This window comes from Plenodomus lingam (assembly GCF_022343315.1).
Source record: "Plenodomus lingam strain CAN1 chromosome Unknown scaffold_20, whole genome shotgun sequence".
NCBI lineage: Eukaryota > Fungi > Ascomycota > Dothideomycetes > Pleosporales > Leptosphaeriaceae > Plenodomus > Plenodomus lingam.
In genome coordinates this window covers 500,652-518,031 of record NW_027093974.1, presented here as the reverse complement: position 1 = coordinate 518,031, position 17,380 = coordinate 500,652, and the positions used below count along the sequence as shown (strand labels likewise).

Here is a 17,380-nt window from a genome sequence, read left to right as displayed (position 1 = left end):
GCGTCGAGGAAAGCAGGCCGTGGCGGCAGCGCATCACAGCGAGCCACTTTCTTTTGGGATGGCCTCGCCATCTCCGTTCTTTCTCTCTTCCTGATCCGTCACCACTCCCTTTACGACGCCGCCTGCTATTCTATCACCAAAGGGCTAGCATCTTCATTCTACGCGCGTGGGTTATCTAGCTGGTAGTATGTCTGCTGTCAGCGGCGAGCGGGCAGGCGAACAGCCGGCTGCTGTTGTGTGTGATTGTCCCCTGCATTAGATAGCTATTGTGAACATGGGGGCGCGCTCCAGATAGAGGCTGGATCAAGCGTGGGCTTCTGTGCCCGGTGGACGGCTATCAGCTGGAAGGAGAGGCTCTCTCACAGATCTCAGACAGAGGCCATGCAGAGCATCCACTCGATACATGCTTGAAAAGAAGTTGGGGACCTGAAGGGCGGGTCTTCTCGCGAGGCCCTCCTTGTCACGAGGCTTGGCGCCGTCGGTAGCGGCATGCAAAAGACCACTGGGCGAAGAAGTGCGGCCAGGGCAACCACAACACCAAACTGAGACGGACATTCACGACAGCTTCTCACTACTACCCGCATTCGCCGAGGGATTCTAGCCCCTTTGTCGGCCCTGTTCCCCCTCGTCTGCAGCCTGTCCTTCTTGCCGCGAGACCAACATCGCGGTGGCGGAGACTGACAAGGTCGAGTTCTGACGCTCGGTCCGCCGTGGCTCGCCAGACCCGCGAACCTCTTTGCTGCTGCCCACGCTCTACCACGCCTGCTGATGCTACTCCTGCCTACATGGCTGCCCTGCGACGGGCCCCAGAGATAGACCAGTGGCGACCCGAGGACTCGCCTAGCAGAGGTAGAGACCGAGACGGAGAGCGAGACGGAGAGCGAGAGCGCCCCAGGGAACGGCCACGGGAGCGCAACCACGAACCCAGAGCTTCGTCACCAGCGCCACGCGCTGCGAGGGATTCCTCTAGACGTCGCACCCACGACCTCGACACGTATCCATCGAGCCGGCCCCCACGAGGCCGTTCTCGCGACCCTCGCAGCCCAGGCAGAGAGCGCACGCGTCGTCGCAGCCGTGGAGAGTCGAGGGACCATCCTCACGAGCGAGGCTCCAAGAGAGGGGGATCCAAATCCAGATCCAGCGTCGATCAGGCTCCACACGCACATCGACACCACCACGACCAACACCACCACGACTATCATCATCATCATCACCAGCACACTCATTCCCATCGCGACTCGAGCCCCTCCTCCAAGCGCCATCGCAGCCGCTCGCCGTCTCCAGGAGGCTCCCTCAAGCGGGCAAGGCGTATCAGGAGCCAAAGTCCCCTAGGCTCGCCAACGAGGACCCGACGTGCAGAATCAACCCACCGTCCCATCGACCGACCTTCCTCCCCACGGCCATTGCGAGCTGACCGTGATCGAGCGCCCCCGGCAGACACGTACATTCCACCAACATCCAGCCGCCGTCACTCTCCGTACACTGACCCCCGCTACAGACCAGCAGCCCACGGAGTGCACCGGCCGTCGAAAACACCTGATAGGTCGTCACGGCGTGAGCCAACGGCTGGCAAATCGTCGCCCAGAAGATCTGGTAGGCGGCCCGCTAGTCCGTTCGACGAGCCCAGGGCCCGACCGCCCCCTCGTCCCACACGCGAGAGAGAAAGAAGTCCTGGTCGTACAATTCGCAGTCGTAGCCATAGTCGTAGTCGTGCACATAGACCTGCTGCACGGTCCCGCTCGCCCCTCCGCAGACCATCTCCTCACGTCGCTCGCAGGAGCTCACCAATTCACGCACAGCGCACCAGGACCTCGCCGCACCGGAGTCGTTCGCCCCGCGCACATCTGCGCCATCGGACGACTCGAGCACGTTCTCCTGTTGGCAAGCTACCTCGCTTAGACCACGAGCACACTGCTGACAACCCATCTGTTCCCCCGAGGAGATCCACCTCTCGCAAGCCTTCGCCCGTGGCTTCTTCAGGCTACCACTCAGACACTTCTAGGGGTAGAGACGAAGGGTCTAGGATGAGAGGTGGCGCATATCAATATCAGGGTCGTGGTGGTCCTGGCCTCCAACACTCCCACTCCCCGCCCTATTCTGCGCACAGTCAATATCCTGCACAGGGCCACTCTCCTTATCAAGGTGCTAGAGGAGGTGGTTGGAATGGTCAATCCCACTTCAACCAAGCATCTCCAATGCACCATTCGCCAAATCAGTCACCCCATCTCCAAAACAGCCAGTCCCCAGGCTTCTATCCAAATCAGCATTACCCACAAACCGCCTTTCAGAACAGCCCGCACAGGGGTGTCCATGGCGGCTTCAGAGGCACTCATTTCAATGGCCCTGACCGACGACCTTCTGGCCCTGGTCCCAGCACTCCGTTTGGCGCTCAAGGTGGTCGCGGCCGCGGTGCTGCCCCAACTCAATTCTCGAACCTCTCTTGGACACCGGCTTCAGGTACCCGCGGTGGCCGCCCTGCTACAGAAGCCCCACGCCCACAGCCTCCGCCAGCCGTGGCAGCGTCAGGCGACTCGGCCTCGGTCGACGCTGACGACAATCCTTTCCGTCCATCCAAGGACTTGCGTGTAGAGGATGAAGGCGCCAAAGAAGAAAATAATGCCTTGTTGCCTGCGAAGCCGCCTACTGCTGCTCCTGTACAAGCGAAGTCTGGGTTCAGCTTCTCGCTCAAGACGAAGAACCCTGTGCCCCCTGCGAGCAAGGCCAAGCCGGACTTGGAAGAGCCTGCGAAGCAAGACATTATATCAAAAGAGTCGTTGCTTGATCCAAAGGCAAAAGAGGTGGCCGCTCGCGATTCTGGTTCGCGCTATCCACCTGATTCGAGGCGCGATAGGAGTCGTGATTCCAGAGACAGAGACTATGACCGAGACCGTAATCGAGCCTACCGGGATCGAGAACGTCGCTATGATGACCCTTATGACAGAAAGCCTAGCTACAGAGATCCTCGCGATAGAGAGGCTAGAGATCCACGAGACACTTATTACCGTGATAGGGAGAGAGATTACAGGCATGCACGGGACAGGGACGCACGTGATCCACGAGACCTTCGAGACCTTCGGGACGTCAGAGATCGAGATCCACGAGATTTGCGGGATCCACGAGATTTGCGGCATCCACGAGACTTTCGTGATCCTCGCGACCATCGCGGCGTGGATCGGAGAGAAGTCAATCTGCCTCGTCGACCCGATGTTCGACCTGGAGTCCGACCTGATCGGCGATCACCGCCTCCTGAGGTACCAAGAACGAAGACGGTGGTAAGAAAGCGGATGAAGCCACGGCCAACGCTTCCCACTGAGCATGCTGCCTCAGACTCGGTGTATTACAGAAAACCAGGCAATGAGTCTGTCGTGGGTTCAGGCACGTACGGCAAAGTCTTCAAGGGCGTCCATGTGTACACAAAAGATATGGTGGCTCTAAAAAAGATTCGGATGGAAGGCGAACGCGATGGTGTAAGTACTCAATTCCAGCCAAAACCGAAAGGATCAAAATACTAAACTGGAATTAGTTCCCCGTCACTGCGATAAGAGAGATCAAACTCCTGCAGTCCCTAAAGCACGACAACGTCGTGAAGCTCCGAGAAGTCATGGTCGAAAAGAACGACTGTTTCATGGTGTTCGAGTACCTCTCCCACGATTTGACAGGCCTGCTGAACCACCCAACCTTTAAACTCGAAGCCTCCCACAAAAAGGACCTTGCCAAACAACTCTTTCAGGGCCTAGACTACCTGCATCGTCGCGGGGTTCTTCATCGCGACATCAAGGCCGCCAATATTCTCGTCTCCAACACTGGACAGCTCAAACTCGCAGATTTTGGACTGGCACGATTCTATGCAAAAAGTGGCAAATTAGACTACACGAACCGTGTCATTACGATCTGGTACCGGTCCCCTGAGCTACTGCTTGGCGAGACGCAGTACGGGCCTGCAGTTGATATATGGTCCGCCGCATGTGTGTTGGTTGAGATCTTCACCCGGCACGCTATTTTCCCTGGCGACGGCGGCGAAATCAACCAACTCGACAAGATCTACAATGTCCTTGGAACTCCCACCGTGACCGACTGGCCCGGCCTCCTAGACATGCAATGGTTTGAGCTCCTCCGTCCCACGGAGCGGAAACCCTCGACTTTTGAGGAAAAGTACAAGGACCGTGTCAGTCCCGCCGCGTTCGAACTACTACAAGCCATGTTCCTCTATGACCCAGCTGCAAGGCCTACAGCGGCAGATGTACTAGAGCATCCTTTTTTTACGAGTGAGTCGCCAAGAGCGGAAAGGGCGCTCGCGTTGAGTGAATTGAAGGGGGATTGGCATGAGTTTGAGAGTAAGGCGCTGAGGAAAGAGAAGGAGAGGGTGGACAAGGAGGCGCGCAGGGCAGCAAGAGAGGACGAGAGCGTGAAGAGGAGAGGAGAGGGCGGTGGGGAGGAGCGGGAAGCAAAACGGGTGAAGGCAGAGGGCCTTTGAGAATAGTCAGCAGTTAGTTTGTATGATAGGAGGCTCGAAAGAGGGGGGGTTGCAAAGAGAGATGATGGCAAATGTTACAGTAATTTCTATTAAGGACACATTTCGTACAGGAGAGTATCATGTGCGCACATTGGTGATTATCAAAACCGATTGGAGTCTGATGCGACGGATCGTTGCTTGGGTAAGAGGGGACAAGGTGGGCACCGGGAAAGTATTCATTCTCTCATGAGGTTATCTATACATGTATTCCGTGGTGGCCTTTGGACACGGAGGCATCCACCCTGGTTGGTAAGTCACATGTGACATTAGACGTAAAGTAAAGGAGTTTGGATTTGTACAAGAACGAGTCACTTTGTTGGAAGCACCTGAAGACGTCTGAGGGGTACCTCTATGAAAGAACGCCCTCATCACCCTACTCTATATGTACAGAGTCCACCACCGCTAGGCCTTTGAAGAAAAAAAAAAGACTCGGAAGTAGTAGAATGTAAGGAAATGCTTCCCTTTGACAGGACCGTGGCATGCGCTACTTCGCTGTACTATGCCGCAGAAACAATACTATGTATGCCATGCCCCTCCCCCCCACACACGAAACAGGCCATCCATACTTCGCTTCGCTAAATGTATGCGCAGGTACTGTGTGCAAAACGTAGAGCCGATGTGTCCAGTCCTGGCCATGTGGCGAGCTCAAATTTCACCACCCACGCCTAGGACGCCGCTGCAAACATAGACTTGGCAGTGGGATCGGGCAAGGACCTGGTAAACTCGTCTTCCACGTCCTCGTCAACATTGTCTTCTTGTGCGGACAGACGTTGCTGCTCACTTGTGCCCTCGTAGACGACTACTCCTTCCTCAAACTCCTCCATCACGTTTCCTGCACTATCGATTTCCAAAGTCTGTTCGCGTTGAACGACTTGTTTGCTGTGGAGCTGCGTGGGCGCCAAAGAGGATTGACCCGGCATGGAGACATGTTGCTCTGAGGATGAGGCGGAAACTTGTTCTTGGGGAGCTTGAAAGGCACGATTGAGGCCCTGCTCTGGATCGGGTGATGACGATCCTTGCTGTGGGTCGGTATCATGCTCGCTCTCTGAACCAGATGATGTTGCAACATCATTTACGTCTCCCTTGGCGCCTGCGGTTGCGCTGGTCAGGTCGACGTCTTCCTCTCCCTCTGCCTCTCCTTCGTGTCCCTCTTCCTCTTCTGCATCCTCCACAGCCTCGTCTGCAAGTTCATCGTCGGCAGCAGATCCCTCGCCATTCTCTAGGGGTGTAGCCAGTGACTTGTCGGCATCAGCAGCTAGCAAATTCTTGTAGAACTCCTGGACTGCTTTGGCGAATTTGTCGGGAATCTCGAGAGTTGTGAGACCGCGGCGTTTGCGTGGAGCACCGACTTTTCCGGGCTTCACTACCGGCGACTTAGTAGCCTTCTCGACGATGACGATTCCGGGCTTGCGGCCAGCAGACTTCTTGGAAACTGCGGTCTTCTTGAGCACATCAGCCTTCTTTGGCGCCGATGATTCAGCGACCACCTTCTTGGGACGACCGCGCTTGGTGGGCTGAGGAGCTCGCGCTTCCTGTGCCACCTTGGTGGACGCGGGGAGACGGGTGCGCAGCTTTGAGCGTATGCGCGGGTCCAGGCGGGATGTGCTCATGGCAGCAGCTCTACTGGGCTTGGGCGCGGTCTTCTTGGTGCGGAGTGAAGTGCGCTTGGTGACGCGGGGAGAGCCAGCGACGAGGTTGAGATTCACAGCTGCCTTGGCTGCAGGGCGGCCGTGCTTAGGTGTAGCAGAATCTGCCTTGGTGGCAGTCGTGGGCGCTTTTTCTTTGCGAGGACGACCGCGACCAGCCGACTTCTTACCGGACATGGGCGCGACAGCCATGTCTGCGACTACCGCCTGAACATCTGTTTCTGCCTTTTTCGGGGGCCTGCCGCGCTTCTTCGGAGGCTCAGCAGCGACCTCAACAGCCTCAGCCGCCTTAGCAGGACGACCTCGTTTTGCTGGCGTTGTGTTTGCGACAGGCGCGAGTGCTATGGCTGGCGCGACGGCTCTCTTGGGGCGTCCACGTCCTGCCGGCGCCTTCGTTCGCGCGTTAGGAGCCATGTTGGAAACTACAAAGGCTCTGTGCAGAATTCAAACACGTTTAGCAAGTGTCTCTGGGCAAAGGTGGTGATGTGACACGCAAAGACGCGGTTCGATTGTTGTTGTTGTTGTTGTTGTTGTTGTTGTTGTTGTTGTTGTTGTTGGAGAAGATGAGGTGGAGGAGCGTCTCACCAAGCTAGCAATACCGGTAAGGGTTAGATAATCACTGGTACCGGTACCTCCCGAGCCAACATTACTACCACTTCCCAAATCATGTGACGACATGGGATCGTGCTTCACATCAATGGTGACGCCCCCAACTTGCAAGCTTTAGTCGCTTTCTTTCCTCGTTTGCTCTCTACCTCTCTACCATACGAGTTTACTGGCCATTCTGCCTTCACCTCCTCTGGGTTATTTCCGGGCTAACACAAAATCCTCATAATGACATCCGTCAAGAGTTGACCGGGGAGTGAATTCAATCAACCAGTTACGCAGCAAACAAGCGTCAAGTGGACGGGGAGCCAAGGTTTCCCAGAAGAGCGAGTATACAATTTGATGCACATCTGAGTTAGTTCATGGTTAGACAACCATGTCTTAGAAGTCACAATGTAGCGAGCACAATTCTCCAAAACCAAAACCAAAAAAAAAGAAAGAGTACAGGTAGTAAACGTAAACTAAACACCGGAAATGCGTTTTATTGAATTGGTTTTGTCCATCGTACCCTCGTGTACCAACACGTCCATGGTATACTGCCCATCATACACCGAAATATGGCAGTGACAATTCACTGATTCTATAAGAAGAGAGATATGCACCCATACTGCCGTACCAAAACAAGATGCCGCATGAGAGAAAAACTAAAGATTAAACCCAACCGTATATCATCATCTACTCGGCCTTTTTGGAAACCTTAGTACGGAGTTTCATCATCAGGTAGACCAGGCCATAACTGGAAAATACAAAAATGACACAAATGGCCGCGTTGCGCCATCCGTAATAATAGTCGTTGAGGTTGACAGTGACAAGATAGTCACTGCCACGAGTGTACTGGCAGACGCGACACTCCATAGTAGCGTCCGGGTTAACCAAGTTGGTGCGGGCACCAGGGCCGTTCAACCACGCATCCAAGTATTGTCCACAAGTTTGACCAGAAGGAGGGTCGAATGTGGCAAACTCACTGTCTGTGCATTTGATCTCCCGGTCGAAATCGGTAAACACGAGAAGCGCGCCCATGAGGTAGTTGAAGGGATTGAGCCAGTACATCCAATATCTCCAAAACTCTTGGATCTGCGCATACGGGACGAGCACACCGCAGAAGCAGGTCAGCGTACCCAGGAGGAGGGGGTTGACGAGCGATGCGAAGACGGGATTGGGTGCGTAGGCTGCCACGAATTGACCAATGCCAGTGTACATGAATTGGTACGCAAGCATAACGAAGAAGACTGCGCCAGCTTTGTCAGATCCGGACGGCAACCCCTGAGAGTAATAGGAACAGAGGAAGTAGGCTATGGCGCATAGGATGAGATACGGTATCTCACTGACGATGAGCCCAGTGACGAAAGCAACCCATGAATACATTTTTGACTTCTTCTCTCGAGTTTCGTAAAGGTCCCGACGTTCGATGAAGAGAGGCTGAAGTTGTGCGATGACACCGGGTGCGACGAAAACATAGTTGAAGAGGGCAAAGAGGAGAATCGACTGTTCCGATACCGAGTCACCAATCTGCCAGAAGGTGAATCCTATGAACAGGGCAATACCAATGTGCAGAGCAAGCTTGTTGTTCGTGTAGTCGATATTGCGGTACAGACTGATGTTCATCCTTTGAGTGACAAGCTTGGTCTGCGACCAGAGATCTATGGCAAACTCGTGGCCGTCGTCAGTCGTTCCTGTTTCCTTGCCTGCTGCTTCGGTAATAATATGATCTAGATCGCGGTGCATCTTCTCAGCTTCTGGCGACTCGAGCCAGACCTTGTTCCAGTCCTTGCCATGGGCTCCCGTCACCACATCAATCATGTGCTCTGCAGGATTGGCATTGGGTGGACAAGGTGCGTCATAGCGCGCGAAGTACTCCTTGATCGTCTTTGCGTTCTCACCAATTTCACCAAAGTAGACCGTTTTACCGCCCTTGGCGAGCAGCAGAAGCGTATCGAATTGAGCGAAAAGTTGGGCAGACGGCTGATGAATAGTGACCAAGACGGCTTGACCAACGTCGGCCAATTTTCTAAGGAATCGCATGGTATTAAAGGCAGCCTGGCCATCCAATCCAGAAGTGGGCTCGTCGAGGAAGATCAAAATTGACGGCTTGGAGACCAATTCGACACCGATCGTGACGCGCTTCCGCTGTTCGACAGAGAGACCTGCGCCAAGACGTCCTATCAAAGTGTGTTCAAGATCCCGAAGCTCAAGGAGATCAATGATCGTATCAACATAGGCAAGTTTCTCCGCTCTGGGCGTGTCGCGGCTCTGGCGCAAGAGGGCTGAAAATTCAAGCGCTTCTCGGACGGTAGAGAATGCCTCATGGACATCAAGCTGCTCACAGTATCCTGCTGAACGCTGAAATGAGACTGGCAACGGACGCCCATCTACCAGAATCTCGCCATGTATGGTTCCCTCAGTTTTGCGCTGGGCAAGGACATCCATCAATGTAGTCTTACCTGCACCCGAGGATCCCATGAGCGCACCAAGCATGCCTGGTTTGACATAGCCGTGAACATTGTCCAAAAGTGTTCTGTCTCCGCTTGGAGTTTTGACGATGTAGGACAAGTTTCTCCAAGTGAATACTGAGGTGTTGCGTATCAGATTGGCACCAAGAGATTGCGAATTCCCAGTTCCAGAACCATCATGAGCAGGTGCCTTCTCAGTCACTTGAGCTTCCTCGTCTCGCTGCGATGCATGTTGGGCAATCTTGCGGTTTTCACGAGGTATCACAAGCGATCCTCCCGAACCAGCAGCATCATCCCATCCCAGGGTGAAGAAGATCGTAAGTGCAACGAACAGAAACCACCAAGCGAACAAGATACCGACATTGCGCCACACATTATCGTGCGAGTATGAGAGGCCAGCCAAGTAGTCGTCGCCCAAGACGGATGTGGCTCCAGGCAATGCGCCGCGAACACCGGCACAGGCGGCACTGGTAGTGTTCTGGTATTCTGGAAGGAAGTTCGGGATGAGATTGGCGTTGACGCAGGGGATAATTTGATCATGGAACTCGTTTGCCAACATTGCCTCCAAGCCGTACGAGAGTGGGTCGATCCAATAGATCCAAACAAACCATGGATGCATCTCTGGCTTGGCGAGTTGGTATCCAGCGTAGACAATCAAAGCCGTGACTGCAAATCCGGAGACTTTTGAGGCAGCGTCAAAGTTCTTGAAAGCTGCACCTATCATACGGAAGAATGCCGTCATGACAAAGGTTGTCAGGTAGACCAAGAACCAACAAGTGAAGAATGCTGAGGCTGTGGCTTTCAGAGCTGTCATCCAATACAGGACGACAACAAAAGTGGTGACTTGAATGAAGATGATTGGAACATCTGCAGTTACTTGTGCGATGCAGAAAGCAGCCGGGTTGAAAAAGGCGAAGTTCTTTTGTTTTGCCAGAATGGGACGACCAGCATAACTGTCGGTAACCTCCGACATGGCCATGAGAGCGTTGAAGAGAAGGGCCAGAAACAAGGATCCACCTTTAATAAATAGTCCGGAAGAATTGTCAGGTGCGTTGTAGAACAGTGATCCAGCAATTAAAGCCTGGATGAAAGAACTACCCTGTTTAATAAACAAGGTAGCCTTGTCACTCCAAATGATCTGGTATTGACGAGCGATGCATGCTCTCACCTGCTCTTGGAATGAAACTGTAAACGGCGATGACTTTAGTAGTGATTTGGACTTGTCAAGTGTAATGGCTTCTCGGAATGCTTGCGTGTTTGATTTGGCCTCCTCGGTAGTAGGGTAATTAAGTTCTTGGTCCATAGCTGCTTTGATTGGCGATTGGCGGTAGACTTGCTCCAACTCCAAGTTGTTGCGGGGAAAGCGACTCTCAAATTCTGGGCGGATTTGCCTTTCACTGGGAACAGTGACACCAGTGAGGAAGTCGGCAATATTGGCGCCTTCACCGCAAATGAACCCCTGCTCCTCCATGAATGGGCGAGCTTGCTCGCGTGTACCGTAGAAGACTTGTTTGCCTTCGTCAAGCACAAGCACCTTGTCGAACATATCGTAGATGGCGTTTCCTGCTTGATAAAGCGTGACAATAGTTGCAAGGCCCATTGCGTCTGTCAGACATCGCAATGCACGGGTATACTCGAGTGCTGTGCTTGCATCCAGGCCTCGTGTACTATTGTCCCAGCAAAAGACGCTACCTCGTGTAGCAAGGGTCTCAATAATGGACACTCGTTTCCTCTCTCCGCCAGAGACGCCGCGGACGAAAGCGTCACCCACTTGTGTTTCCTCGGTATGGCTGATGCCCATGGATTCGAGGAGGAATTCTTTGAACTGCACGCGGTACTCCTCGCGGCTCTTGGCATCTTTTGGTAGTGTGTCGGGGACATTGAGTCGGGTGGCAAAATCCATAGTCTTTCCTACAGTCATGGTCGGGTAGAACAACTCTTCCTCCGTGTTGATTACTATGCTGCCACGGTAAGGCTCGGCTTCTTTAGCAGTTAACGAGCCGAAATGAACGTCTCCCTCGATTTCCGCATATCTGCTGTCATCAACGTCTATACTATAAGATTCTCTGGGAACGTCAGACATACCCTTTGCGCTTGTTTGCGAGCAACTTGAGCAATGTGGTGCATCCGGAGCCGGGTCTGTAGGAGAGGCAGATAGTTAGCGGAGGTATGTCGAGATTGTCCACGTCGAGGCCATCTTACCTGCCCAGTACCAGTAACATCTCACCAGGCTTTACACATCCTGAACTTGAATCCAAGATCTTCCGCAGGCCTGATTTTTGACGACTCTCCTTGATTTGTTGAAAGATGTTGAATTGACTGATGAAGTTCTCCTGGATATGAGCCTCTGCAGGTACTACCTTGACAGTCAAATTATTCCACGTCACACCTAACTTGCGACTGTCGGCTGGATCATTATTTTGGAATTCCTTGACATGGTGTGCAAGCCTCCAGATATCAACCTTGGTCTTGGTTGAATCGGCGTCTGTACTATTGTCTTCGTCCAGTCGTTCCATTTCTTCGTCGTGTCGTGACTTGCCAGAAAAGGTTCTGGAAAGGGTTCGAAGCACCTCCTCGCCTGTGGCGGAGGGTATACCAGCACTCCATCCAGAGGAGTTCACGATGCGCTCCACCATCGCTGTGGTGCCTATGTGTCGTGAAAATGGGAAATGGGGAGACAAAAGACTCGTTATAGAGAAAAGGCTCGATGCAGGACGATTAGGATGAGAACAAGACTCGCTATGAAGGGGAAGCTGCAACACGACCAAGGCGATGAGAAAAGGGTTTGATTGATAATGCACTACTATGTGTCGTGGGCCATCCTGAGCCTTATATTGGCACAAGGGCTGCCGGGTAAGTGGAGCCTCCTGTGCACGAAAAGCTCGCCCATGGCGCAAAGTCGCAAAATCCAGACTCGCTGACGTATCATCCATCTCCAATGCGCTACATGCCGATTGACTGATTAATGTTGAAGATACTGAATGAAGCCCGCGGGCGCCGACAGTGAGACCGCAATACCAAGGCCTAGGCGTTAATAAAAGATCCGGCCAAGCTGATTGGTGGTCACATTGGTCCGCTTTCCCAAGACGTCGGCGTGTCGGAAGGACGCGACTGTACGGGAAACCGTAGTAGACAGGACACATGCTACATCTAGCCCGCGCATAACAAACATTATCCATCAATTCGCCCTCAAAACTCACTCTACATAGCTACCAGCTTATGGGATATGGAACATGATGGCCGTGTTGATTGATCATTCGGCCGAGTTGGCTGGCTAGATACACACACACGCACGAAGACGAACACAAACACTGTGGCATCTATGTTAGTATGACAGCATGATAGTAGGCCACTACCGTACACACAGAGAGAGAGACACACACACACACATGGACAGTGTTTAGGAGGTGCCGGTACACCGTAAGTTACCTTCCAAACGCAAAAAGTACTACATATTTCCGATAGGTCGTGCTCGGACATGGGGAGATGAGGCTGTGCAGCCGAGTTAGAAGCGCTCTGTAATACGGTAGGATACGATAATCAACATGCAGATCTTCACTAATTTGTACAGCAAAATGCCTTGGTCTACTAATCACAGGCAGGCATCCGTCCTAATATCTAATCTTGACACTCCTTACCAGGCTGTAACGTATGTGTTGAATACAGTCCCATTCTAACATACCATTAGTTCAGTTTGCCACTTAGGCGGCGAGTAGCCTAGGTGCTAGGAGTACTATGCTTCGTATATTCGATGGCATAACGCAACGACCAAGTTCCGTGATGATGGACGCTCGACACGGTATGAAATGGAAAACACAACCTGGCATTCCAGAATCAGCCTCTACGTGACACTGTGCATCTGCCCACTCGAGCACGTTGCTGTGCTTCCGACTGTCTTTGCGAGACGTTGCTGTGACTTCAAGGGTTTTGCGCCTGGAGGGTTGAGCACTCAGCAAGCCATGCTTGCTCCTTACGTATGAAACCACGACATGAGTACCGGGATGCCGAATTCGGATCCGAAACTCGCCCATGCACCGATCTTCCTAATCGGTGGTCACAACGTTTGCCGTGACAGGTGTGTTCGCTGTTTGCAGTTACAGTACCTACACTAACGGACCAAAAAGTCACGGGCTTAGCAAGCCTTACCTGATAGTAGGGCCGAATCTGATCAGGTATCAGTCAGCGAGTGACCGAGATACCGTTCATTTTTTTGGACCATGTCGGTCAACTGTGCAAACCGACGACCGAGTATATATATCAGCACAAAATTGCGCATCCCAGATATGATCTTGTTGACAAAAATCTCTTAAGCCAGAGGTGGCTTTGCCGTGATGGAAGCAAATTTCGACACGGGAGGTGGCAACTGAGGACACGATCGCAGGCACGTAGGCATACCTAGTCGAGATAAGCCAGTTGAGATGTAGAGTACGTGGCCATGGTTCTACGACCAACTGAGATATATTTGATGTTGGTGGTGGCTAGTGAGCTCATGATGCGCATTACCGTATCGTGAACTGCTCGATGTGTCCAAGTCCGACACGCTAGGTAGGCGCCTGTGCAGGATTGACAGGGAGCGTTTAGCAAACAGCAAGGTGGAATAGCATCTCGGTTCGTCTTATATGCTGCAAGAACTTACCGCTTGTTGTGTCCCAGCCGACGAATTCCGCTTGTATGGACCTTACATACAGAAGTTGGAAAGCTTCCTTCTCTCACTAGCGTCCTCCACGTCGACACGAGCGATTGTCTCTACCTACTTGCATTGCCGCCTCTCGGATTAGACTCCTAGAAACGTATATTCCTTAGCCATCATGCCTGTAATAGTATACAACAGGAGAACCTAGCAAGGGCATTAAAGCCTCACTTGAAATATGATTCCTTTTCAAGTTACTCTTCCAAGTGAAGAGCGCACGCTAATACAAATAGCTAGGAGGCGAATAATATGCCTTGCCTCTGGGAATAAAGAAAAGTCGGACCACATCATCGCGGGGTATCATCAACAAGGCCTTGGAAACCCCCCTGGCAGATCAAACTCTGTTTGCCATTGCGGTGCTATGGCTGCCGGCATTCATCACCGATGGTAGTAGTAGTGTCGACAAGTCCTGTCATCGGACGACAATGGCACTTCCAATTGTACTCTGGACACGTTGAATGATGCAAGGATTTCTGATATTTGCTCTTGACGCGACATCATTCCTAAATCTGGATGGTCTTTGCGGCTGTGATATGGGTAGGAATACTGCAAGCGGTGCATTAGGCCATGGACGCACTCGCCGAGTGGCCGCCCTTCCTATGGTAGACATATTGTAGTAGTATGAACATCAACGTGTACTTTAATGTGTGATTAATCTCACACGTTCGCGTTCGCAAAGCAACGACGCCCATTAACCAAGGAATAATTCTAAACAAATTCTCCTATTTGGGGTAGTTGGACGAATGTCAGACGATGGCTGTAGCAGTGTCTGCAAGTGTGCTTGCTTGCCTGACAGGCTGTCTTGGAAGTAGTGTACCTATGGACTGGGCAAACATTTTTAGTATGTATATCAGTGTCGTTGCGCCAGTATCCATCTTGATAATATGCACATTTCCATGCAAGCAAGCAATCAGTAGTTTCGATTTCCCATCGCCGAGGAAGTGTAACACGCAGGTTCGAGGTGGATGTTCTGAATTGCTGACCCACAAAATGAGATGGACAGAACCATGTGGATTCAGATGTACAAGAAGACCGGCGAACCCCATAGACACTTTGCTGAGTCGGCATATTCCCGTATTGCCTTTTCTCTCCATGGACATGCATTCAATGATACAAACTTGATCTTACAATGTTGCCATTTTCGCCAAAGCACATCATCCCCGCTGACACCGCTCTATTGCATCCTGTAGATAGCCAAAAACCTCATTGTTCCGAGATTTTCCTGACTCCGTTGTCGACCTAGGCAAAGCTTTCATGCCTTCGTCTATAAGTTGCTCAAGCCTTGTTTCGAAGGCCTTGGCTTCATCGGCCATGGGCATGTCGGTACCAAGCACAGTTTGTGATGTTCTCAGGGCATTCCAAACAATGATTAGCTGTAACAAGATTCGGGAGTTGAGAAAAAATTCCTCTACTCGGTTTGGGTAGGCGGTCCCGCTAGAGGACGGACCGAGGCGTTTGGCTATGCTGTTCAATTGGGTCTACACAAGGCGGTTAGATGAGGACATGCGGCCACGGTGGTGAGTGAAATGGCTTACCGCGTAATCGCTTTGCTTCAGCGCGGTCACAAGCCGATTGGCGAGCTTCTTCACTTGATCTACGTCGCCTCCATGCCGTTGGGCAAGTACAGCAGCCAACTCGGTGGGTAGGGCAATGAGGATAGGATCACGCCTGTGGTCCATGTTGGAGAAAGTAGCTTCCCTAGTGCGCCCGCCGTGATGCTCCTCGTCCTCCATAAGCTCCGTGACCTGTCTGGCCATGCGCAGCGCTTTGGTCGTCTCTTCTTGTTGCCAATCAGCCAGGGCAGCCTTGTCGTGGAGACCTCGAAGCACTTGCATGAGGAGACCGTGGTCGCTCAGGCGCAAGCCAGTAGCCTTGACGCGTTGGAGGGCCTTGAAGACCAGATGCTGCATGCCGGCGAGATTGAGGCGCCTGACAACCATTTCATGCCAGTGGGGCTTCATGTGAAGACCCGCATTCTCGGCGCCTTCGAGCAGTTTGACCACGTTCTCCCAGTCCTCGCGTGTCTCACTCAGCCGCAGTATGTTGCGGATAGACTGGAAGCGGTCGGGAAGACGGTTGCGGTCAATGTGTTCTAGGGGCAGAGTGACGTCGCCCAGGGTGATTTCAATGGGATCTGCGTCGAGTTTTGCCCTGTTCGCCTTGGCATAGACAAGCTTTTGCTGCTCTTTGGTGAGATGCAGCGGGAGCAGCACTTTGGAGTTGAAGGTGGCGAGCAGAGTGGAGAGGGCGGGCGTCGAGGGCTCAACGAAGACGGGGAGGGCGCCTACAGTTGGTCAGCATGGCGCTGCAGCGCACCGAGAAGGGTTAAGGGTAGATGAAGAAGAGAACGGAGCAAGGAAGAAAGTAAGAGGGGAAGAAGGGAAGAAGGGAGGGCAGACCTCGGGAGCATGCGGTTGTGCGGGAAAAGGCACGATACTGCAAAAGGTGGTGGCCATGGGCAGATGGTGTACGAGTACAAGTTTGCGCCGCCAACTGGCAGCTCCTTTGTATTGAATGCATCTTGGCTGGTGGTTGCTGTTGATCTTGTTGTTGTGATTCTTGCTGTTGTGTGAGGCCTTTGCACGCCTTTCTTTCTTTTACATTGACGTCAATCGCCAATCGTCAATCGCCAATCATCCCATGCGCATTGTGTGTACTTGGTTTATTGCACAAGCATGTATCTACATCGGAGATTCTCCAAGTGACTTCGGGACACGGGCACGCGCTCACAAGAAAAAACTTGGACCAAACGCGTCAAACGCGCCAAGCGACAGACGCCACCCCCTCTCCCCGCCCCCCACCTCTTCACCAGCCACACGGGCAGCCCCCTCAACACAGCCACATCTATCCATCACCCGGGGCCGCCACCTCTTTTTCTGTTGTACAGTTCTCGTACTCTCCTTCTTCTACTCTGGGTCTGGGTACCGATGTTTAGGTACCTCCTCATCATTCCTTGGCCGACTCACAACGTCTACCTTAGCATGGCCCACAGCCTGCCGCAATGAACACTGAAAAGTCTGCCCATTGGCTGTCGCAATTCATTGGCAAGAACCTGCGCATTCATGCCTCTGATGGTCGAGTCTTTGCAGGCCAGATGAAGTGTACTGACAAGGTAGGCCCACCAGTACCTACCTATTCTTCTCATCTAGCCAGCGTGTTTTTGGCCTCTCCCTCTCTTTACCCATCTCGTCTGCACAGGGTTAGTAGAAACCTCTTAACGACTTGGTAGGACCGCAACATCATACTGGCCCTGGCACACGAGTATCGCGCGCCATCGGCCGACGTCATCCGCAAGACGGTGGAAGAGTCGGGCGAATCTGCTGCCCAGGTTCCTTGGAACCCTCGCTATGTTGGCCTCATCGTCGTGCCCGGTCACCACATCACCAAAATCGAGTTTGAAGAGAGCACCCTCCCAGGACAGAAGAGCGCTGTGACGCTATGATCTTGCGCCCTTCAAGAGATATTCTGCAGTGTT

At 52.8% G+C, this 17,380-nt stretch overlaps 6 protein-coding genes across 6 annotated transcripts; 2 read left to right on the top strand and 4 right to left on the bottom strand.

The window, feature by feature from the left end:
- Nucleotides 1–148: 148 nt before the first annotated feature.
- IAQ61_011148 (uncharacterized protein) lies at nt 149–4,474 on the top strand (the record flags this gene model as incomplete). Its single annotated transcript, XM_003843649.2, has 3 exons — nt 149–235; nt 486–3,467; nt 3,524–4,474. Coding segments are annotated over 3 exons (4,020 nt in total), but the record flags the coding sequence as incomplete, so codon positions are not given.
- Nucleotides 4,475–5,178: 704 nt separating this feature from the next.
- Nucleotides 5,179–6,573, bottom strand: IAQ61_011147 (uncharacterized protein; the record flags this gene model as incomplete). Its single annotated transcript, XM_066099065.1, has 1 exon — nt 5,179–6,573. The coding sequence occupies one exon, from the start codon at nt 6,571–6,573 to the stop codon at nt 5,179–5,181; it is 1,395 nt and encodes a 464-aa protein (XP_065950584.1).
- An 867-nt stretch (nt 6,574–7,440) lies between these two features.
- Nucleotides 7,441–11,298, bottom strand: IAQ61_011146 (uncharacterized protein; the record flags this gene model as incomplete). The annotated part of the gene is made up of 1 exon (XM_066099064.1): nt 7,441–11,298. One exon carries the CDS (start codon nt 11,296–11,298, stop codon nt 7,441–7,443), a length of 3,858 nt encoding a protein of 1,285 aa, XP_065950583.1.
- A 115-nt stretch (nt 11,299–11,413) lies between these two features.
- On the bottom strand, nt 11,414–11,851 carry IAQ61_011145 (uncharacterized protein; the record flags this gene model as incomplete). Its single annotated transcript, XM_003843647.2, has 1 exon — nt 11,414–11,851. The coding sequence occupies one exon, from the start codon at nt 11,849–11,851 to the stop codon at nt 11,414–11,416; it is 438 nt and encodes a 145-aa protein (XP_003843695.2).
- Nucleotides 11,852–15,059: 3,208 nt separating this feature from the next.
- Nucleotides 15,060–16,425, bottom strand: IAQ61_011144 (uncharacterized protein; the record flags this gene model as incomplete). The annotated part of the gene is made up of 3 exons (XM_066099063.1): nt 15,060–15,383; nt 15,441–16,189; nt 16,305–16,425. 3 exons carry the CDS (start codon nt 16,423–16,425, stop codon nt 15,060–15,062), a joined length of 1,194 nt encoding a protein of 397 aa, XP_065950582.1.
- Nucleotides 16,426–16,906: 481 nt separating this feature from the next.
- On the top strand, nt 16,907–17,347 carry IAQ61_011143 (uncharacterized protein; the record flags this gene model as incomplete). The annotated part of the gene is made up of 2 exons (XM_003843644.1): nt 16,907–17,017; nt 17,135–17,347. 2 exons carry the CDS (start codon nt 16,907–16,909, stop codon nt 17,345–17,347), a joined length of 324 nt encoding a protein of 107 aa, XP_003843692.1.
- Nucleotides 17,348–17,380: the final 33 nt, after the last annotated feature.